Consider the following 24,190-nt stretch of genomic DNA (forward strand, 5'->3'; position numbering starts at 1 on the left):
AAGTCGTCTGGAGACGACCTTTCTTTTTTGGGGGGGATGATGTTGGCGGCAATATTGTACACGAATAAAACTAGTTAATTAAGTTGTAATTGTCTTTGTTAGTTCGGCAACCGAGGGATGGTAGTTACGGTGCGACGGTTGGCACTCGCACCCCCTCAGTACCTTTATATACCTCGGAGGTAACTTGTACAAGGACACACGATTATGAATGGAATAGCATCTCTTATGTTTTATCTGATATCTATGGCATTATTATTCTGCATTACGTGTTCTATTTGTATGTTCTAAATTGTTCACCCAGAGGGTAAACATGTCACAGCTGCAAGTGTGTTTACTTATGGAGGTTTTCATCTCCAATAAGCAGCTCAAATCCTAAGGTTTAGACAAGCTCTTCTAAGGAGACAAGAACAAGATAAAAAACCACATAACATAATGCTTTCTTCACCTCCAAGACTCTTTTATCCTTCCTCAATGCTACGCCCTAAGTAGGGCTTCAACATGGGCGCCCACTTATGGCTTTAGGTTGAGTTTAATTTAGAGTTAAATTAACTCATTATGTCACTTCATTTGGTTTTAATGAAACCTTTTTAAAATAATTCATTTTTGCCTTTTAAGTCCCCTTTAATATCTCTAGTGACTAAAAAGTCAATTTCATGACTTGATAATTATGGCTTTTTTCCAAGTCACTTTATTATCATAGAAATATCACAAATAACCATAAAATGAGTGAACTCCATTTTCTCTCTCCTGGGACGTCTAGCAAGGAAGCACCTCACTCTCTCTCTAGACTCATGCATGCCTTTGAAGGAGATATTCTAGGATTTAATGCAGTTTTAGATTGGCAACGTGGAGATAAAAATACTGTCACTTGATTCCACCCATGTTTGTTCTAAAGTGCCCTCTAAAATAGGAGAAAATCATCAGTCCAATGTCCTCTAGCCCTCCTCAGTTTATGAGGACTTCATTAATAGACTGATCCTGATTTGCTGACTCTGGCTAAGAAGGGGACATTACATTTAACTTTATTGTTATTTTAATATATTTAATAATGGACTAAAGGGGCGCCCAAATTATTAAAGTGCAAAGTATTTAAAAAGGGGGTCCTTTGGAATGGGGTGTCACTTTGGAGACATAAGGAGACTTAAAATGAGACTAAAAAGCAAATACCAAAGGGGGGGCATGGCTTTTTGGTAAGATATAAAAGCAAGTTTAAGAGCTCATTTCTTCATGCTTGATTTGATATTTTGGAAATCTTCTTTGTTGGTTAAATTTGTTCATCCTGTGGCTTTGTGAGGACAAAAACCCTTGCAAAGAGCATCTTCCACGTTGGTGAGAGACCCAATCTAGAGGATTACTTGGTGATTTCATCTGGAAATTGTAATTGGACTTCATTGTAGATTGATATTCTCAGTTTGATTCATAGAGAACTCATTGCAGATTGTAGGAAGGATTGTTTGAGCATATTCAAGTGAGTTAGTAGCAGATTTGAGGAGAGATTGTATTTCATTTGCTGGCCATACATCATCCAAAGTTGATTGTACTTGCCTCGAAGTGGCGTGAGGTTCTAGAGAGGAGGTCAATGGGTATTTTGGAGGAGTTTGCTGCTGTTTGGGGATGTCTAGGGCTTGTGCACACAGATACATCCATTTCATGGCCTTCAGAGGTGATTCTTGAGGGTGGCGTCCAAGTTCTTTGGTGCTAGTTTGCAGATTTCAATCCAAAATCAGACTTATTTATTTCCAGATTTGATGGGTATGTGTGTAATGTGTTTATAAAGCATTTTTGGTTATCTAGGTGTTGTTTATATTGATGATATATTGTAAACCCAACTCTGAAAATAAAATCTGGGTTATATTATTTTGTGGGTTTCCTTGAATACAATGAAACATGAGGACATGCCCCCCCATTTTCCTGTTGTTTCAGGGATGGGGTGTGGACGCCCCTCACAAACCACCGTTGTTCTCGAGACAACGGGGACGGCGGGCTAACCGTCTTGGAGATGCCTAGGAGTCTCCCATAGCCCCACTTAGAAACTTGGTCCTTAAGCAAAAAATGGTGAAAATTTTGTGAAAATGGCATTCATAATGAAAGTTTGCGAGGTTTCAGCGGCCTATTTGTGCAAGGGGCACTGCCCCTTGACCCCAAACCTCCACCCACCATTCTTATTATTTATGCAATCATTTCCATGTTTTTTATGTTTATTGGTTTAAAACTTTAAACTTCGCTTAGTATGCCAAAGTTTCATTTGCATTTCTTATACTTATTCTTGGCTTGCAATTCTTATTCTTTAGTTTCTAGCATTACTTATTAATATGAATTGTTGTTTTCTCTTTATAGAATTGCAACTTTGAGATCATAATCAGCCTGCCATTATTAATTTTAATTACTACTATCAAACAATCTGTCATTGCTACTGTTAAAATATAAATAAATGTTTCTCATTAATTGTTTTACATGGGCGATTCAGACTTGGTCACCATCTTCCCATATAGTCACTCCCTCTAAAACAAATGCCTTAATCATAAATGTTGTCGTCATTACAATTAGACACTCCTCGTTGTATTTTCTATCTATAATAATGATTGCTGTTCTAACAAGAGTTTGAGCATTGTCATTCAACATTGTGTGTTTGTTTTCTGATAATACTCCAGTGTCTTGCAATATCAATGTTGCATATGGTCATTGCATCTCCTTCTACATAGAAGCAAATCTTCATCAATGCATTTAAATATATTCTTCTCTGCCTTAATGTTTGATATCTATCCTTATATGATCACCTATATTCTTCATTTGCCCATAGAGGAGTCGGCCTTATCATTTTATCCTTTACCAAAATTCTTCGTTGTCTCAAATCTGTAAATGTCTCAACATTATTTGTATTTTGCATCTATGACAATAAACTTGCTTTGACAATTCTTAACCACTCCCTTTATTTTATTGTTTCCTCTACCTACCCTTCAATCTTAGCCGACTATCTTTTATCCCACCTCTTAATCCTATCCCTTCATTTTTAAGATGTTCTCTATATAAGAGGCTTCTTCCCCTCTCTTTTCAATGATCAAATCTTGGAGCATACTTACATTTTGCTGAATTGATTTTAGCCTACATCATCACAACCACATCCGTTCGACATTGAGCTCTTGTGCAAGCATAAAAATCTGAGAGCAACCATATCAAAAGAAAAATCAATGGAGATAGGAGAACAATGAAGATCAAACCCATGTGAATGTGTGAATTGTAATATGTTTGTCAACAATCTCCACTAACTGCCTTTGATATCAATGACAATAATTTGTCTCCATTGACATTAATGACAATTTGTCCATCAATCTCATTCATTCATCAAAGATAGCGAATATCTTCTTGACATCAATGACAAACTTTCCAACAGCAGCCCCTCTGCAAGTCAGGGGGCAGAGTCCCTCCCACCAAGCCCAAATTAAGACCTTCAAAATCATATAGACCTTAATGGCACACATCAATTTTTATTCACAATAAGATTTTTTTTTTTGTTTTTGCCCTCAAAATAATAGAAATGACTTTGCTTTGTCTTTAAAATGCATTAGAATCGATGTTTTAGGGTTTGGGCGAGCATTTTTGGGTTTTTGGTCGAGTTCATCCACCACACTCATTTGATACATTTTGTATGAAAATAAATAAATTAATAAAGTAATTTTTAAGCTCTCAAGTTGAAACAAGCTTGAGTATAGGACATATGGTACGAATATCTATCAAAGCAAAATTGAGAGTGGATTTTTATCAAATATTAGAACTTGCCAATGCCCTAATAAGTACCTATAACAAGTGTGGAAGCATACACAAGACACATGAATTGTTTGACAAAATGCCTCAATAACACGTGGTCTCTTGGAATGCCATACTTTCAATATACACAAAATGAATGTGTTGAAAAGGTCTTGGAAACATTTAAGCAATTGCAATTGTAGTGTAAAGACATCTCATTTGCAAATTTTATATGGATGAACCTAAAATGAACCCAACCGCCAATATTTTTTTGATTGAACTTGCAAATCGGACACTCCACCCCATAGTAGGATTAGTAACTTAGCTTTTAAAATAAATTAGTAAGATTCACAAATTCAAAAATGGCAAATGGGAATGATATTGGTTGTTCTTATGCTTTGTGATTATGAAATGAATGGTATTTGTCACTTTTAGGGTTGTCATTTATCTTGTATCCTTTAGGGATTTTTATGTTGATAAAATGTATTTTTTAGTATTTTATAAACACTTTTCCCATCAAAAATCACTGCTAAAATTAGGGTGTTGTTAGGAGTGGCTGAACATGTCATGAGACTGCCAAGGCACACCCCTACTACCTGGAGTACCTTATGATGTACCCATAGGGTAGCAGGAGGTTGCCTTGGCCGTCCCATGTGTGAACCAAGCCTCACTCCTAAACTAGAATGCATTCAATTCTGTGATAGGTCAACTTTTGCAAGAACCTTGTAACATAGCTTAATCCTATTACTTATAGATTATCTAAGTTACCGGTTTAGGTTTGGGCACCGGTTTGGGTTTGAAGAACCCGGTAAGCCGGTACAGAAAATTTTTGAAAAGGGGTTTGGGTTTGTTTGGGTTCGTTAGTACAAAAACATGTAAATTTTATATATATATTGATATTTGTGAAGCCTATAAGCATGAATTAAAATTTGCATGTCACATAGCATCATGTAAACAACAAAACAAACATAAGCTTGTAATCGTAGCATCATGATGATACTATAATAGCATCATATACATCAAGTTTAATATCAAAATGACAAAATATTCAAGTATCATTGTTTCAACTTTCAACAATATAAAGTTTAATCATCAAATGGATCAAATTCATCCTCCTCCTCCTCCTCATTGACATTGACATTAGATGAGCCAATGCCACGTTTAGAGGTAAAATGAGTGAATATAATGTTTTAGAAGTCACTTTTAGGCTAAGTTACCGGTTCCGGTTCGGATTCGGGTTCGGATTCGGGTTCGGATTTGCGGATTCGGCAAAAAAAATAAAATTTGGGTACGGGTACGGGTTCATCCGTACACATATATATATATATATAAATTTTTTTTAATATATATATATATATATATGTTCAAACTTCAAACATCAAAATTATATATGTTCACAGTTCAAACATACAATGTAACTTTCCCATACAATGATACATAAATGATAACAGATAAATCATAAATCATAAATCCATAATTGCCAATGCCAATAAATATTCTGATATTGATATATCATAAATCATAAATGTAATATCATATTCATAATTTGCAAAAAAGATAATATTCAAGTTTAGATGTAAACATAATATTAAAAAGATAATTTGCATCATAGAGGGGCGGATTAGGGTTTAGATGTAAACATAAGATTAAAAAAATTGTTTTTTTATTGTTTTTAATTGCTTTCTAACCCGTGGGCCCCGTTTTTGGGAACCCACGGGCATGGCAGGACCCACAGGGAACCCAGCCGCCTGGGCAGGACCCGAGTGGGACCCAGAGCGAACCAGGCTGGGACCAGGACCGGGCACGGACCAGGACCAGGACCCAGCGAAAATAGGGAAGAACCGGTATCACAGCTTTTAAGGTATAAGTTTCACTTTTTAGCAGGCAGAATTCAAAAAAAAATTAAATTTTGCATATAATTTGCTTTTTTGGGCCACCCGGATTCGACCTGGGTCCGCTTGGGTTCGACCAGGGACGAACCACCTTTGGGTTTTTCGAACCTTGGTCGAACCTAGCCCGAACCAGACCCGAACCAAGACCGGTATCAAGGGGGTCCAAGGGCGAACCCGGTAACTTAGTAGATTATCAAGCATGAAGGATGCCAAAATGACAATCTAGAAGAAGAGGAAACCAAAAAATTCAAGATGATCATGACTTTATTGAGTGGGTTGCCTCTTTTACTAGATTGGGATAAGGGGAAGTAGTAGATTGACTAACATGTGTTCACTTTGATAGGTTTTTGTTTCGTCAACTTTCTTTGACTTAATTCTTCCTATTGGTTCCCAAATCAACAAAATGTTAAAACCTAAAAACTAGCCAGGCTTTATGATTAGCTTTAACACCAAACTTGGCCAATTAACAGGAAACCTATGCTTCCCCTACACTTAGGACCTAGGGGGGTAACCCTTTTCAGCAATACCTAAGGATTAAATCATACACTCAACTAGGTACTGCATAACAGATTATGTTCTCACAAACTATATGCCAAGAAATACAAACTATCACTCAATATTGGCTTATATCTTGAGCAATCTTCAGTAACTTGCATGGAGAACATTATAATTAAGAATAATTTATAAAACGAGAAAGGACTAAAAAGAAAGATTTATCAGTTTTAAACATTTGGATCCCTCCAGGGTTTGCACAAGAAAACCCAGCTGGCTAGTCCCTTATCCATTCACGGAGTCAAAATGAAACAACCATTTATGACAATGACATAAACACATAATCAGCAGTGATCTTTAAGCGACTGTTGCATTACAACAATGAGATCTCTCATGAACATACTCATAATATACTTCTTAATCGTGAAATGAAATACAATAATCTCCAACACTCCACTGAAAGCTAACTTCAACATGTTCCTTGAACATGAGCCATCAATAAAATACTTGCTACAGCAAATGTGCAACAAAACCCATAAGAATTCTTAATTATTCTGATTCAAAAGAAAACCATATACATTTAGGAGACATCACGGCATGTTTTAACTCTAAATTATAAACTAGCTTGCTTGACATTACCATAAAACTGATTGCAACATTTTGAGACTGAAAATTTAAAGAAAACTAGACTCAAAAATGCTATCTTGTACAAACAATTACAATGCAAAAACTGGAGAATGGAACCCCTTTTCAATCAGAAAGAAGAAGAATATAAAGAGAAGAAAGAGAACTCCAGATTTGAAATGTTGATGACACCTGTCCTCTCTAAAATCTGCTTTGAAAATATCAGATTCTCCTTTGATCTGCATTCTGTTTTTATTTACCTGTTGCAACAAGAAATATTTGATTCTTTGTTTTTCACTTTCCCTCTTTGCATCACCAAAAAATGATTCCCCATGATGAAAGTATAGGCTCATCAATAATATCGAAATAATCTTCCCTCTTTTGCCAATAAACTTTGCACATGTATTATCTATAAGTTCACCCAATTAGAATCTTTAGTGAAAATACTTTAACCCTGAGTGAAAACACTTCTGTTCGATTTTTCACCTTCTGTAGAAATCTATTCACTTTATTACTCATTATACCCCTTTTGGCAAAAAAGATTACCAAGTTGCAACATTATCACCATAGTGGAAATGAAAATAATCATGCTTCTAGCTCTTTTTCCTTTTAACATTTCCAGTGAGAATACATTCATCTTTATAAAAATAAGATTTATAACTGTTTGCAAATTTTACCATGCTGGTAAAACCAAACTTTCTCACCAGTCAGTTTCCATATGCATACTTACCCTCTGCACATTAATATTCTGATTTTCATTTTCACACAACACCCTTGCCAAAAGTTCTTATTGAGATTATTTGGGTCTTCGTTACATCAAATGCATACCTTCACCTTAAATATCTTTAAAACTTCCAATATTATATTTATGCATTCATGTATGCACCAACAATTGTATCCACTTATTGCTTAATAATCATGCTTTTCAATTGGGCCCTTGATTATTTCCACCTCAGCAACAGTAACCTCAACCTTTCAAAATTCTGCTCCATTGGACAAATCTGAAATATTTCAAGATCTATTCCAAAGAAGAAAGGAGGAAAGGACAACGCTATTAGACTCAAGAATGGGGCACCCTCTATTAAACTATCCCGTGGGCATTGTATTCCATTGCTGAGGCAACAAAAATCTGTTCCAAATGCTTGAACAAGAAAGTTTTTTCTTTATTTATGCCCAAATTTGCTTCTATGTTTTGCATACATCTCTGCCAAAGCATTCCCAACTATAATGTCTGACAAAACTCCTTTGTCCTTTATGCTTTGATGGATGTCGATACATTGTTTCGAAGCTCCATGTTAGCAAGCATAGAAAGGAGGATGTCAAAGGTTATAGAATTCGGCTCTACATCTGCCGAATGCATTAGCTTGAAAGTTTCCAAAACCTTTTCATCAAATACATTTTCTGCATATCGTGCAATCTTGGCCGCAATAGAAGCTTGCATCACTGGCATAGGCAGGGAGAACCCTGGTGAAGGTCATGGGATTTGGATTTTACACTCGCGAATTGCATTTGCTTGAAGTTTCTATGGCCTTTTCAACAGATCCATTTTGTGCGTGTCCTATAAACATTGCAACCCTGAGACCACATTTCTTTGAGGCATCTGTTAGACAACTCACATTGCCTTGTCTATGATTCTACATTTGGCATGCGTGCCAAGGCAGTTGCAACTACAACACTCGACAAAATTCCTCTATGCTTTGATGGACGCTCATACCCTATCCAAAAGCCCTCATTCATGGCTTGTGCAGGTAGAGAGGGCATTGGCAAAGGCTATAGAATTCGGCTCTACATCTGCCTTTTACATTAGCTAGAAAGCTTCTAAAGCCTTTTCAATGAAGCCATTTTATGTTTATCTTGCAATCATTGCATTCATGAAAATTTCCATCGCTGCCATGAATATTTTGCAAAGAACAATAAACCCTAGACTTCCTTACTCGGAGCTCATTGAGGCATCTGAAAGATTTCAACGAGCTTCTGAGAAAAATTGTTTTCTCATTGACATGATTTGCTTTCCATCCTTTATTGACATGACAAACATAGCTTTACTCGCTGCTCGCTAGGGTTTGATTTTCACTTCACTGAGTTGCCGATTAAAAGCCTCATATAACATGGCGGTAAACTTAGGAACTCATAAGCTCGGTGAAGCATTTGTGGAATTTGAGCGAGCGATTTTTTGATGGAAAGTCTTGCCATATGAGCTTAGAAGATGGGCCTCACGCTTTAAATCATTCTTGAAATGTTAAAATAAATTTTGAACTTTACCTTGCCTTTCGAGATTGGAAAAACTTCTTCAACAACCATTTGAAAATATATCAATCCATGAATTTGAGTCATTTTAAGATGATTTAAATAAAATTTTACCCCACCTCAACATTGCCAAATACGAAAGAAAACATAGGGCCCATGCACATTAAGATTATTTTAATCGTATTGATATAAAATAAAACTTTGGTATTAACCTCAAATTGACCTTGAATGCCGTGATATATGCTGGGTCCCCTTGTGGGCCTGGCCTCAAAAAATTTCGTTCACAAACCATTGGACCCCTGAAACTGACCTGAAACCGTTTGAACGTGCATTTGGACCAAAAAAATGAAGAGTGCAATCATTGAAGTTTAGATTCTTGACTCTTCTGTAAAATGACCAAAACAAGCAAGTAGCCTCTGAAACTGCTCTTAAAGACTGACCAAATGACAACATGAGTCACTAAAAATTGGTAAGCACATAGACTGATATGCTAGGAATTACGCTGCAAAATGGTTTCGCTTGACACTGACCGAGGCATGAGATTTTAACCCTCAAAATTTACTTCAGTACTTTTGCAACTGGACATGTCTAAACACATGCAAACCCTGCCAACAATGTGTTCTGAAAAAATACTGAATCTGACCCTGAGAATCCACCACCTGGCATGTATATTTATTCATATATGATGAGTATGTGTGCAAAGGGGTTTTGCCTGATTTAATTCTGTGTGCCAGATATTAATGATAAAAAATGACCATCCTGAAACTTTCTGAGAATGCAGATGTCAAAACTCAATATACTGCAATTGGATTTGTCCTTTGAAAAATACAAAATCTAATCTTGAAGCTCTGAAATTGCTCATGGTAACAAATTTACATGCAGACAATCCAAAGAACCAACTCATTTATCATGACAGTCAAATGCCTTCAAAATATTAACATTCTAAGTTTACCGTCCAGATAATTTATCACTGTGCAGACTGAAAAATAGAAAATATTACATTTTCTTTGGGCTTGGTAAGGTCCTGGAGTTCTCAAAACGGACAGAAGGGTACATCAATATGCTGTCAATACAGGGGAGCAATTGGTTTGTCATGACAATCAACCGGATGTGAAATGCAAGCCTCCAAAGTAGGCCACCTGGACAATTCTGAAAATGTGCAAACTGTGAACCTTTGCAAACTTCTCAAACTAAGTGCTTGAAAAATGTGTCTAATCTGATCATGGAAGGCTGTAAGTGAGCATATACACTTAATGATAGCAAGTGAACACATCCCCAAAGCCATTTCTCATAATATTCACTGAGCTTGAACTTATTCACTTTTCAAACTAGACCATTCAGACAATTTTTTCAGGGGTATCTTCTATGTGTCTTGGCAAAGTCTTCAACATGATCACTTCCAAAGGCCATAACTTTTGGATACAGACTTAAAATGACGTTATTCTTTTGAAGTTGCACAATTTGAGAGGTATCTAGCAATGCAATAATATTCAGCTTTTGTTTCTAACTAATCACTGTTTCTTCCCTTGCAATACAATTGCATTGATGAGGCCCACGGTGATAAAAAACTAATACTAGAAAGGTATTTCCTTTACCAAAGAATGTCCCAAGATGTCCCATACCATCCCAAACCTTCTCAAACATCAAAGTAGGCTACTATCTAGAAACACGGCATAGTTTACAAAACTGGATCCATTTTCAGATCAACTCCACTCATGATGATAAAGAAATATGAAGAGAGCGGATCCCCTTGCCAAATATATCTTCTAGTGCTTAAGGGTGGGCTTGAGACAGTTTTTAATCTGACAGAAACAAAGGAAGGCAAGATGCAGTTTGATGTTCTAATGACGTTCAAGAGTGTTGTCTTTTGAGGATTAATTCCAGTTACAGCCATCAGTTGCTTTCAGCATATTTAGTTTAATGAAAATTACAGCACCTTTTTTTTAGTGGAAAGGGTACAAAATTTCCTTAGCCAATATTATTGTCAGGCATCTTTTCTCTTCGTAAAAATTGTTGCATAACAAAATTCTTAAAAGCCTCTAGCACAAATTATGCTTCATGAGTACTAAATTTTTTCTGTGTTAAATCATCTTAGCAATGTTTTCATCCTTGAGCACTCTACTGCTTTTAGAATATCTCCTCCAATCACTTCCAAACAATCTTTGATTAGTCTGGGAGGGAAAGCCACCAAGCCCTGGAGCTTTGCTTCTTTTGAAGGAGAAACAACTGCATGAAGTTCCTCACTAATTGGGAAAATAAATTGTGTTATCTTCCGAAGAGATTACAAGGGGGATGCTCTGTATGGGATTACTTCGAGCTGTGATGCTATCCATGACTGTTTCTCATAGAAATTCTCTGGGTTATGTGTGAGAGCCTGCGGAGAATATCTTTTTGGTATAGAGTGAACTCTTATTTGGATGTCTATTTCAAGCTTATGGGGAATCTTTCTTTCTTTGATCTTTTCTTTGATGCATAATCATAAATGTACTTCATTATTCCTACTCATTTGCAAAGATCATTCCATAATTTTATGCAGTACCTATGGTTGGTACGATTGCATGATAATTCGTAAGAAATAAATTTTAGATACTCTTTTTCAAGGAAATTGGTAAATACCCTTATACAAACTGTTCTGTGCAGGCGGTGGCTTTGATGTGTGCATTTTTGCATTACAGATTTCAGTCTTCATATGGTGGGATGCACAGATTTCATTCATGGAATGCTAGGTATGCTGCATAGCTCTGTTCATCCTTTTCATTTTTTTTGTTTTGAAAGTAATCCTATTCTAATTAAGAACAAAGGAAGGTTTCATTGATTTTCTATTTTGTGACTATCTTACTTTGTTAGTTCTCATTTTTCTTTTGGGTCTAGTTCAAGGGATCAGCAAATAAAATCTGTTCTCTCCTTTTCTGTGGAGGAGAGTGGATGGTGGATTTTCCCAACGGTACTTTTTATCTGTAAATGTGTACAAGCTCGCTTGGTGGATTGGCATATTGCCAATTTGGAAGTTCAAGATCGCACCTTGTATAGTAGTGATCCGGTAGAATTCTGGGAGTCTTGAGCTATATACCCATAGGGCCATATGTAACAAGCTTCAAAGTTTTCAATTTCTTAAGCAGCGGTAGATATTTAGTTTTTCACAAAGCTTGGCTTTCAATGTGTTACATCATTTGCGTTCACATACTATTTTAAGGAGCATATTCTATCAGAGGCATTTTTGCCCATTTGTAAAAGAGGGTTGGGAAACTCGGGTGATTAGGAACTAAACTTCTTGACATTTATGGTGCCACAGTGTAGATGTTATTCAGAGATCTGCACTGTTAAATATATATGCCATTAGTGTGAAAAGATAGGCACATAATGTAAATATCATTTTGATTAATGAAGTGAATGCTTTCATTCTTTGACAAAAGCAAATCCTAACACTTTACTGTTGTCCAATTCAAGTTATCACAATTTTGCATGATGTCTTCATGATGCTTGTTCAATACTTGCCATTAAGATCATTACTGTAATGTTACTGCTTTGTAGCAACATCAATGGGATGTTCATAAAAGAGAAATTGCATTAACATCACATATGCTAAAAATAGCACTATAAACTGGCATTCAACATGAATGTTGCATATGGTCAAGGTAGTGTATAAGCATCATTATTTAGAAGGAAGATAATATATATACCAACACAAAAATAAGCTGTACATTTTAATAGTGGTTTGAAGGCAGGATACATGGTGCGGTTTCTGTTAATGTATTGGCTTGAAAATTGGAATTGGAGTCGCCATCATCCAAATTTGAAAACTTGTCCGTGATCCAAGAAACTAAGTTTGGATTCCTGGAATGAACTTATCTCCATCAGACAGTTGGCTTCCTGCTGTTGCATCAAATGCTTTATTCTTGGTCGGTCAAATCCAATTAAGTATTCTAAGTTACTAACATCTTTTGTTGTTGGCTATAGACTAATTCCCACTTATCATGTCACTCTTGCTCAAATTGCAATGGACAGAGCTCCAAATCTGCAGATGTAGAAGCAATAGAGTCTAGGCCAATACACACCAATTGCACTCTGTAACATGGTGTAGAAAAATCATCTCAAAGCTTATTGCTAGGTGGCACTTCCCATTCTTGTTATTTAAGGTGAAAAAGTAATCGATTATAATTAGTAAAATATGAAATATTCCAATATCACATATCAGGTTGTAACTGGAAGCTGTTACCAAACCGATTGCATCTTTTGTATTTCTCTCATCTCATCTAGTGGTTAAAAAGTAGCATCACCACTCCCAACTTCAAAATGTCGGAGGACTAGCAAGAAAATATTTGGACTCTCTTTACTTGAGAATGGAGCAACATAATACTTCCAATTTGTTGATGGCGCTCTTTTGATGACAACACTCATTAAGGGAAGATGAGTACTTTAAAGACTTCCTAACACAAGTCTGAAGTCAGATCTCCAATCACAAAATATACCAGGCATGTACAATTCAGAGGAACTTGTGGAAACACATGGAAGATTGCTTCCAACCTTTTATAAGGGGAAGATCTATCCAAACGCAAAAGACATAGATGTTTAGATCTTATAAATATATGCCCCTCTGATCAAATTCTTGCAATAATATGGCAGCACATGTAGTGTTCTTTTACCTATCAGTGATGAATCATATAGCTAAGTGTCCTCACAACAATTCTGATAGCATATGTAGGGGACATTCAGTCAAATTCTAAAAAAACAACTAGAATGGAAAGTGGGAAACCTCCCCACACGTTATCTAAATACAAGCTAACCTCTCCTATATATTGAGGACCAATCTATGGGATTGGCCTAGAATTAAATCATTTTACAAAGCTCTAATCAACTAGATGTTTCCATTCAAACATATTCTCTTGAAGAAAAGAAGAGTAATCAATATGGAGCCCACTTTGAGTAAAGAATGTACACTGAATGCATGCATCAGAGACATCCTAAGAGAGCCTCTTGTTGATACAAGTGAATTTTATTTGGTGATATTTATAACAAAGTAAGACTTGGGAAGAAATGTTGTATTTCATGATAGAATAGAATATAGAAGACTTTTAACATCCATGGGGTCAAAGATATCCAATGGGACTGTGGACCTTGCTATTTCTGATTTGTACAGTGCTGATCTTCTGCCATTCAATTTGGTAATAAAATCTGAGTCTCTCAACCATCTCCTCGCTGAATAAATTTTGGAAAGTTGCTCTAATAATGTAGCATTTGCATGCCCCCTCACAAATTGATAGAATGTATGAATGTGCAGATAGTCTGATGGACATCTTGAACAAGGTTTTGTAATCTTTTCAATTTTGCAATATATGGAGCTACCCCCTTCGGTAGCACTTACCTCAACAAAAAAAATAAAAATAAAATGTAGCATTCCATATCTTTGGAGGATATGAAATATGTACCTCACTTGAATAAAATGTATGTTTTGAAGGCTATGTTTCATGTATGTGGTAGTTTCAAAGTGACCATGTTTAATAAGCTGTTTAAACAAATTAAATCTCGCTCAATAACATCAACATTATTTTTATCCCCTTCTATGAAAACTGTGTTTAGTATTTATCTAAATATCTTTTTAAAAAAATAAAAATTGAGTCCTCGTAGAAATGTAATTTTTATGTTATGATATAGTTGGTTGTATGTAATATAAAAAATTCTTATACATAAATTAAAATCTCAAAAAGTAATTGTGATGATTGTCAATTTTAAAATTTGAAAGTTAACATAAGGATAGATTGAAAATAAATAAATAAATCTATTTAAATATATTATATTCACATTTGTGCCAAACAATTGGTGTAATCAAGAAACTCAACAAAGCAACCTCATTGTTTAAATACCTATTTTTTTATTAAAGGGCAAAACAAGTTTTGGAAGGACTTGTAACCTAAGGATTTGGAAAAACATTTTTATCTACTTTAATAGATTTTAATTCGCTTTTGTGCCAAACAAATGGTGTAATCAAGTTGGTTGACAAAGCAACTTCCTTGTTTAAATACTTTTTTTTAATTAAACGGTAAAATAGCTTTTGGAATTACTTGGAACAATTTTAATAAATAATAGAGCATTAGCCAATTTACTAAAAAAACCATAAGAAAGAGACATAGAATAACAAAGGCACCAACTTAAATACAAAATATTGCAAAAATATAACATAAGGACCACCATCCAAGAACTCATTGTAGATTATGCAAAGCCTTAGTTGATTTCAATTCCTCTTGATAAAAGTTTGTATATAGATTGATGAACTCCAACACATTTTATCTTCATTCTAGTTTTTCTTGGCACTAATTTTGGTATGAGTACTAGTGCTAGTGGAGTCAATCTTCTATTCAGTATGAGCTTGAGGGCCACAATTTCAATTGTGCTCTTGCTTACTTTCACAACTTTTTTTTTTTTTTTTTTTTAATATGGGGAAGATTTTTTTCTAAAATTAAAATTATTTGCACTTGGTTTGAATTTTTTGCAAAGTTTGTTGATCTAGGTTATGGCCTTCCAATCCTTTATGAATATGTTTTCTTCTTCAAAGGAATAAGGATCTCACCATCAATTTGCCTATCTGATGCAGGAGCATCCCCGGTCGATGAGCAATCTTGTATCAACCAAAAATATTTTCTTTAAGTTTTGTTCTTGTTTAGTTCTTTGTGCAGTTTTATGTGTTCTTACTGGTATGTACTGGTAGTTGCTTGTTCTTCGTGGAAGTTCTTATTTTTGGTTTCCAAACGGTTTCATGTGCTTGATTCCAGATTTTCAGTTCATTTGGGTTCTTCTCCGATCAGTTATCGCTTTTGGTTGACTGTTTCTGGTTCCGAAACAGTCCTTGTGCTTACTGGTTGGTTTTCCTTCATTACTGGTGCGATTCTTGGCATGTGGATCCATCTTGGGTCTTGTCCGATGTTCTTTGGTATGTGGCCGACCTTCCTACTGAACCGCATCATTTGGTTGTTATTTTTCGGAAAGATTTATCTAATTCTTAGGGTAGACCTAATTACACGTTTCATTTTCCTGCATTGGTGAATGTAATCTTATGAGGTCGACCCAGATATGTTCCGGTGGGTATAGATATGATGTTATGTAATCATTTGTAGGGGCCGAGGAGGTAGAATTGAGAATAAGGATTGAGATTCGCATGTTGTGATCCGATTGATTCTTAGAGTCCCGGTTGGATTATATCTGGCTTGATGTCTGCATGTAACTGGTTAATTATCGGATGTTCTTTGATGATAATATAATGATTGTCGAAAGTTCTATGACTCTAATATGATATGTTTATGTGAACTTGTTATGTTTTCTTGTTGCTTTCGTTGTGCCTCTCTTGCTGCATAATTCGGTTGACTCTTTTGTGGGTTTTCACCGGTTATGGCTGTATCAAGTGGTATCAGAGCTGCTTATGGACTGGCTGGTGGAAGAATCATTTGTGAACATTGAGGCATTCCTTGGGGACAGATCGCCGATTGGAGGTAGGTTGCGCATGTGTTCAATAGATCGTCGAGGGGAAGCAATTGAAATCGGTAGTCAGATCGCCGAGTTGAGGCAGTTCACTAGAGTGGAAGAAGAGACGCTGTCGAGGAGGACAAACCCCTAGAGGGTAGAACAGATGATGGAAGACTTCAAGAATGAAGTAAGGAACAAAATCCGAAATGTTTTCGCTGGTTTGCAGAGAAACCCCGATTCTGAGGATGAATATGAGGAAGTTGGTGAAGAGCTTGAGGAAGCTAAAGGACCAGAAGATGAAAGAAAGGAAAGATTATTGAGAGCAGTGGCACAAGCAAGTAAAGTTCATAAAGTTGAGGTTTCCAACTTTTCCAGAACGCTGAACTCGGAGGATCTGATCGATTGGATCAGAGAGTTGGAGGACTACTTTGAGTTTGAGGATGTCAAGGACCCACAGAGAGTCTGGTTGGCACATACCAAGTTGAAAGGGCATGCTACCTTATGGTGGAAAGAATTGCAAAAAGACGAAGTGGATAATGGTGAATTGAAGATCACCCAGTGGAGACAGATGGTTACAAGATTGAAGGCCAAGTTCATACCGGGAGACTATGAATTGGAATTGTTCAAGAAGTTGCAGAACCTGAAACAAGGAAACATGACTGTGAAGGAATATACTAAGGAATTCTACAAGGTGGTGATCAGATCTGGACATAGAGAGATGGATAGAGAAAAGGTGGCAAGGCACATCAATGGGTTTGCTTTTAACATTCAAGATAAGATGAGTATGTTGAAGGTTTCCACAGTTGAAGAAGCTTACCAGTATTCTTTGAAGGTTGAGGAGAAGGTGAGAAGAAGGCAACCGAATAAAGGAAAGGAGAAATTCAAGATGAGTGGTAGTATGAAGAAACCGGTTGAAGAAAAGGAGTCAAAACCTAAGTGGATTAAAGAATCGGAACTAAAGACGCCGAGGAAAAGTAGTAGTAGTATCGGTAGAGAATTTCCTGGCAAATGTTTCAAGTGTGGAGAAATCGGACATAGATCCTATGAATGTAAGCAAGGAATGGCAAGAAGCTGTGTGGCAAGTGAAGAACCGGATGATACCGGATTTGACTGTGCACCGGAGCAAGGAGAATCTCTTATGTTCAGAAGAAAGGATAGCGGATCTACTCAGAGGAAGTCTTTTCTGGACTGTGTAAATCAGGTGGTAAGTGTTGCAAGGTTATTGTAGATAGTGGAAATACTGATAATTTAGTATCTGAGGAGATGGTTGTGAAGCTTGGGTTGAAGAGGCTTAAGCATCCTTGTCCTTATGAGGTGAGTTGGTTACAAGATGATCAGAAGATAGAGATAAAGGAGCAGTGTTTGATGAGTTTCAATATTGGGCCTTTCAGAGATGAAGTTTTATGTCATATTGTGTTTATGAGTGTTTGTCATCTCTTGTTGGGAAAACCTTGGCAGTATGATAGAGGGGCTACTTATGATTGTAGAAGAAACCTGGTTACTATTGAAAATGATGGGCAAAAGTTCACATTGATTTCTTTGAAGGAGAAAGAGAAGGAGGTGAAGAAACTGAGTCTTGAGAGAAGTTGCAGTACCGAGAAACCGGTGCTAGGGGTTATACCAGAAGGTTTGATAGAGTCGGTTGCAAAGGTCATACCAGAGGTTTTGAAGAAAGATCTGATAGAACCAGTTGTTGAGGTTATACCAGAGGGTGACATATGTTTGTAGAAGGATCTGACAGTTGACCCTGATGGACAGATGAAACCGATCAATAGAGAGCTTATGTGACAAACCATATGAAGTCTTGTGGTAGAACCATATCAGAATTGTAGAAGCAAAGACAATGTGCATATCTGAAGCAAAGAAAGGGAAACAAAGGGAGTCAGAGCTTAGAGAAGTCGGTTGAGGCACCGAAAGAGCTAAAGAAAAGGTTGGCAGATAAGAAAGATATTTGGATCAGAAATGAGCATGGGATCTTCATTCTGAATCCTTTTAGATGTTCATGAGTTGCCTCTCATGGAACATCTTTTCCTACCTGAGTTGTCTGATGTAGGAGCATCCCTGGTCGATGAGCAATCTTGCATCAACCAAAAATATTTCCTTTCGGTTTTGTTCTTGTTTAGTTCTTTGTGCAGTTTTTTGTGTTCTCACTGATATGTACCGGTAATTGCTTGTTCTTCATGACAAATCTTATTTTCAGTTTCTAGACGGTTTCATGTGCTTGATTCCATATTTTCAGTTCATTTGGGTTCTTCTCCGGTCAGTTATCGCTTCTGGTTGACTGTTTCTAGTTCCAAGACAGTTCTTGTGCTTACAAGTTGGTTTTCCTTCATTACCGATGCGATTCTTGGCATCTGGATCCATCTCGGGTCTTGTCCGATGTTCTTTGGCGTGTGGCCGACCTTCTGGCTGAACCGCATCACTTGGTTGTTATTTTCTGGAAATATTTATCTGATTCTTAGGACTGACCTAATTACACGTTTCATTTTCCTGCATTGGTGAATGTAATCTTATGAGGCCGATCCGGATATGTTTCACTGGGTATAAATATGATGTTATGTAATCATTTGTAGGGGAAGAGGAGGTAGAACTGAGAATAAGGATTGAGATTCGCATGTTGTGATCCAGTTGATTCTTAGAGTCCTGATTGGATTATATCTGGCTTGAAACCTGCATGTAACTGGTTAATTATTGGTTGTTCTTTTATGATAATATAATGATTGCTGGAAGTTCTATGACTCTAGTATGATTTGTTTATGTGAACTTGTTATGTTTTCTTGTTGTTTTCGTTGTGTCTCTCTTGCTGCATAAGCCGATTGACTCTTTTGAGGGTTTTCATCGGTTATGACTGCATCACTATCCAATAATGTCAATTCTACATTAAGCCTATTCATTTCTAGGAAAAAACATATTGTGGGGTTATGATGGATATCCATTTTTATGAAGCCTTTATATCTTGCTTATAATTTGGTTAACTAGTTCCATGATAGCTTCCAAAGACACATCCTTGCAATGGCAAAAGTCAAATCTATATAGAGGCTTGGGATGGTTGTCCTTAATTCCATGCAAACTCTCAATTGTCTTCCCCTTAAGATCAACACCACCACTCCTCTATGTACCAAGAATCTCCTTGGACATAGAATTTGTCTCTTGAGTGTCAACATTAATTGGCCTTCTCTTACTAAGCCAAGACACCACAACTGCCCTCCCCTTAACATGAACAATACAACCCTTTCACAAGAATCGACATAGCCTCCTTTAACATTGAATCCACCTTTAGTGAATTGATATCCTACGAATTTGACTTTTGGAAGCCATCACTAACCTTCTGAGCCTTATCACCTTCAAAATTGGAATGAGGGATGGTCTTCCTTAATGACATAGTAGAATAGTTCTTAGGGGAGTAATCCACTACCAATCTTGTATTTCTAATCCTTTTCCTAGGGGGAGGGGAAAGAAGATTTTCTACAAGATTGGGAATTGTAATGAAGTTAATAATAAATGAGATTAATACTTAATGTAGAGGGGCAAATCTAAACCCCCTTTAAATTTTAAAATAGAAATAAAAGGGGGACACCCAAAATTGGTAATAGAAATGTTTCAACAATAGAAAACAATAAATGTAGATAGATTATAAGTGTCCCTCCAAGGTCACTTTCTTAATTAAATATGAAGGTACCTCATCCCAACGTTTCTTCGATGAGCTTCTAGCATGACTCGAACGAAGTTTATTAAGGCATTGCCCTTTTTATGAAAATAGACATTGCATCATCAGTTATATTGGCCTTATAGATTTTAGTCCCCTTGGTGGATAAAATTGAAACTTCCATCATCAATTCCTTTGTAACTATCAATTCCTTTATTGTTCTAGTCGTTTGTAATTTAATCATCGGTGTAGTGTCATATCCATTTAATCTTTTTAGTAGGGAGTGAGACCCCTTTCAATAGAATCCTCTAGGTGGTGGCATTTTTCCTAAAATAACAACTAATAGGCTCAATCATGTTGCATTCCCCAACCATGGTGATATAAATAGAAGTACAACTAAATAAAGTTGGAAACACAACTCAACCACACCCTAAAATGGTTGAAAAATACAAATCTTAGTAGGAATATGGAACTTGGTGGAAGCAAATACAAAGTTGTAGATCCCATCCACGTTCTAGGGATTGTGCATTTGAGAAATCATTGAAAATAATTCTCAAAGTAAGAGTGTCATTAATGACAAATTAATGATTTTCTACATCATTAGTCAATAAGGAGGCAACCCCTAAGGGAATCACATTATTTTTAGTCCATCTTACTTTTCTTCATGGTATAAACTTCTAACATACAAAAATGGTGTAATTACACAATTTCACTCTACATTTTGAATGCACTTTGGCATCTACTCTCTTCGTATGTTTCAAGAATCACTTTAGTTTATCCTTAGCCTATTTTTTCTTTGTCATGTTGCCAATGTTTTTAGTCATATTTTTACTCTTCTCACTAAATTAAGATCACCTATTAAATTTTTAGTGATTTCACCAAGATGAGAACACGATGTGTGGCAACATCTTAGAGAAATCACTAAACATGATCTTGGGTCAATGAGAAGAGTCAAAGTGTGATAAAAATTTGGCATGTCCATGCAACATGTTGGCATTCCAAAAGTTTAAAAAATATAAAGTGTTGCTTTTTGCTTACCTACTTGTTGCTACCTATTGTAACCCTCACATGTCCAAAAGAACACCTTTTGTATCTTAATGTGACCCTTGAGCTTCCATACTTCACCCATTCCAAAGGAAATTTGAAATCTCTAAGGCACATCTTTCCCTCCCCCCCTCTCTCTCTCTCTCTCAAACCTTGGCTACACGAAGAAGACTTAATTTTTTAAGCTTATTAGAAATGTTGAAGTTTGTATTTTATTGTAGACATCTCTAGTACTCTTTCTCTCTTCTCCATCACTTCATTGGTAATGTCTTTCAAGGTTAAATCTTATTTAGGATTATATTGCAGCTATACATTCTTTATTATTTACTTATACATTTCTTGGCAAGTTTGTTGGGGTTCATCACCTCTTATTTTCTCATTTAATCACATATACACTAGGGTATTATTTCCCATAGCTTGGGGATTTAATAGTTAGTTTTTTGTTAATTAGTCATTGCTCTTGGTTTTAGATGCACATGGGATAAGAGCACATACTATTTTCATTTATTTTGCATATTCATTGTCCATGGAGATCAAAAGAGGGGTTTGACCTTTCTTGGCAAATTTCTAAGTAGTCCCATATGTTCTCCTTATTCTTCGACTATAGATATTTGAGGAAATTATACAACTACACAAAGGTTTGCAAATATTTTTCCCTATGTTATCATTTAGTGTTCTCTTCAAATTATAGTAAATTGATTATATTTCATCTATATATTATTTTATGCTCTCAGTTGCTATTATATTTTCTCATTCTTTATTTCTAGGTATGAGCTTTTGGAGAAAATACAAAATTTTTAGTGTTATATATTGTATTAACATTGCATTGCACATATATCTACATATCACACTAGCATTCTATACAATGGCTTCTAGTTTTCAGCTCTAGGTTTCTTTTATGTCATTTGTTGTTTTGTATTCCACTTCTTAAATTTTTGTTCTAGTTTAATGTAAATTAATATTTTTCCATTTCATATTATATTTTAGCTTTGAAAAAAATGTCTTCTTGCAAAATTAAAACATCCTAGAATTAAAACATGAGCAATTCTTTTTTATCTCAAAACTAATTTTATTGTAGAGCAATACAAGGAAACATTAAATTTCGAAATCAAAAAGGCCATTCTAAACTTAAATCACTTTTCCTATATTACATTTTGATTAATATGACAATTTCATATCTCTTTCTCCAATCATGTATTGCCTTCAACTAAGTTTTTTTGAAGATGGCTTTGACTCGCTGGATGAGGCATTATATAATTCTTTTCCTTTGTCACTTTAAATTATAAAAACCAACTTATTCTATTCAAAATGACATCAATGTAATAATTATTTCTAATTCTATAACACAAATTCACAAAAATAATATAATTGTGTGTGGGGTCCCCGACTTACCTCAACCTCGTTATTTTATCATATTCATTTAGGTTACTTCAAGCAATCCTCAAAGTTATGATTACTTGTGTCATACTTTTTATTAAGTATAATGAACATGTGGCTAGTGACTTCCAATTAGTAGCCCACAATTATAAAACTCAATGAAATATGTAGGTAACCCCTATCTTTGTTTCTCTTCCTCCTTCAACTCTTGTTTTTTTATTAGTTCCTTATCTTCCTATTAGGAATTTATGGGCGCATGATAGTATTGAATCGCTTCAAGCTACTCAAGATAAGATATACCTTTGAGAGTCAATCCATACTTCTCATGATCATATGATTTGAAACAAGCCTTATAAAATATTTGTTGTTTGTATTTTTGTATTCACAAAAATAGACAACTCCTTTAAAATTTTTGTTAAAACATAAAACTTTATTCTAAGGCATGCTTCCCGAGGCAAAATTTTGTTTCATACTTGGACTGGCTTAATCCTCAGTCCATCTTTGATCCACGTTTCAAATTTCATCGCATTCTGAGTTTGTTTGCTATGATTTTTTTTCAATTTCGGGTTTTTTCTTCCTGACTGCAGGTGGAAATTTTTTCTTTGATTGCAAGTTTTATTTTTCTCTTGTTTTAGTGTTGTAGGGAAATTTTAAAACAATTACAAGTGCACTTTATTTTAAACTTGTCACTTGCAACTTACTTTTTATTCCCCTCTTGCTTTTTATGTCTTTTAAGTTGTTGTAGGAACGTTTTGGACAAATTACAAGTGAATTTAAAATTATAAGTTTAAAAAGAACTTTTAATTTCTTTCAAAAGTTCCTACTTAAGTGATTTTGATATGTAATAGGGATTTTATTTCCCTATTACATGTTTTAATGTTTTTAATCATTAAAACTTGTAAAGGGGATTTTATTTCCCTATTACAAGTTATTTTGACATGTCTTCTTGTTCTTTTCTCTCACAAACCCGATTTTGCTTTATGAGTTGAAAAGTGAAGAAAATTAAAACTTGTAAAGGAGATTTGAAAACCTGATTTCATGCCTTTTGCTTGCATTTTAAACTTGTTCTTTCTTCCAAAGAACCCGACTTGAGTTTTCTCCAAGGAGTTCGAATTTTGGAGGAATTGCAAACCGATTTTTGTGGAAGAATGCATTCATGAAGGAGGGGTGGTGATTCTTATCCCTCTTTTGTTGGTTTATGTGCCATGTAGTTCCCATTTTGCTAGGCATTTTTGTTGGTTTTGAGCCACGTTTTATGTCCTTTGGGGTCGTTTTTGCAGAATCAAGGAAGGCATTTTGGTTTCTCTAACCTAAATGTTTCTTCTCCTTGCTTCAACACGTACCCTTTCTAGGCGTTTGGACTCATTCTTCCTCCTCCTTGCATGCCATTTTTGGTGATTATGGTTAAAATCCGAGTTTGATAAAAACATGGGTAGGGTTTCAATGATTTCGTTTTGCCTTCTATTTAAGGAGCTGATTGTTTCTTTCAAAGTTATTCTATATGTAGTACCCCTCCTTGATTAGCCTCTTTTGTATGTTTTGTTTTACTTCAGTGACTGTTCAATGGAACATTTTTGTATATTGATTCGGATGTTATGCGATGTTATTTCATGCTTTATCTGGATATGTGGTGTATGATTTTATGCAGTATCTCAATGCTTATGTTTAA

The 24,190-nt window shown here is 35.6% G+C and overlaps 1 protein-coding gene across 6 annotated transcripts in view; it reads left to right on the plus strand.

Annotated features, from left to right (window-relative positions):
* The window catches only part of LOC131078912 (uncharacterized), a 273,049-nt gene extending 260,576 nt beyond the window's left edge, over window positions 1-12,473 (plus strand). For 5 of the 6 annotated variants that reach the window (XM_058016743.2, XM_058016749.2, XM_058016746.2 and 2 more), the window contains 2 exons: window positions 11,640-11,725; window positions 11,871-12,473. In XM_058016743.2, the coding sequence (XP_057872726.1) occupies window positions 11,640-11,725; window positions 11,871-12,060 (276 nt within the window). In that variant the 3' untranslated portion in view covers window positions 12,061-12,473. The remainder of the gene's footprint in view (window positions 1-11,639; window positions 11,726-11,870) is intronic. The other variant, XM_058016747.2, reaches the window with a different exon arrangement.
* Window positions 12,474-24,190: the final 11,717 nt, after the last annotated feature.

This window comes from Cryptomeria japonica, chromosome 2 (genome assembly GCF_030272615.1).
Source record: "Cryptomeria japonica chromosome 2, Sugi_1.0, whole genome shotgun sequence".
Lineage (NCBI taxonomy): Eukaryota > Viridiplantae > Streptophyta > Pinopsida > Cupressales > Cupressaceae > Cryptomeria > Cryptomeria japonica.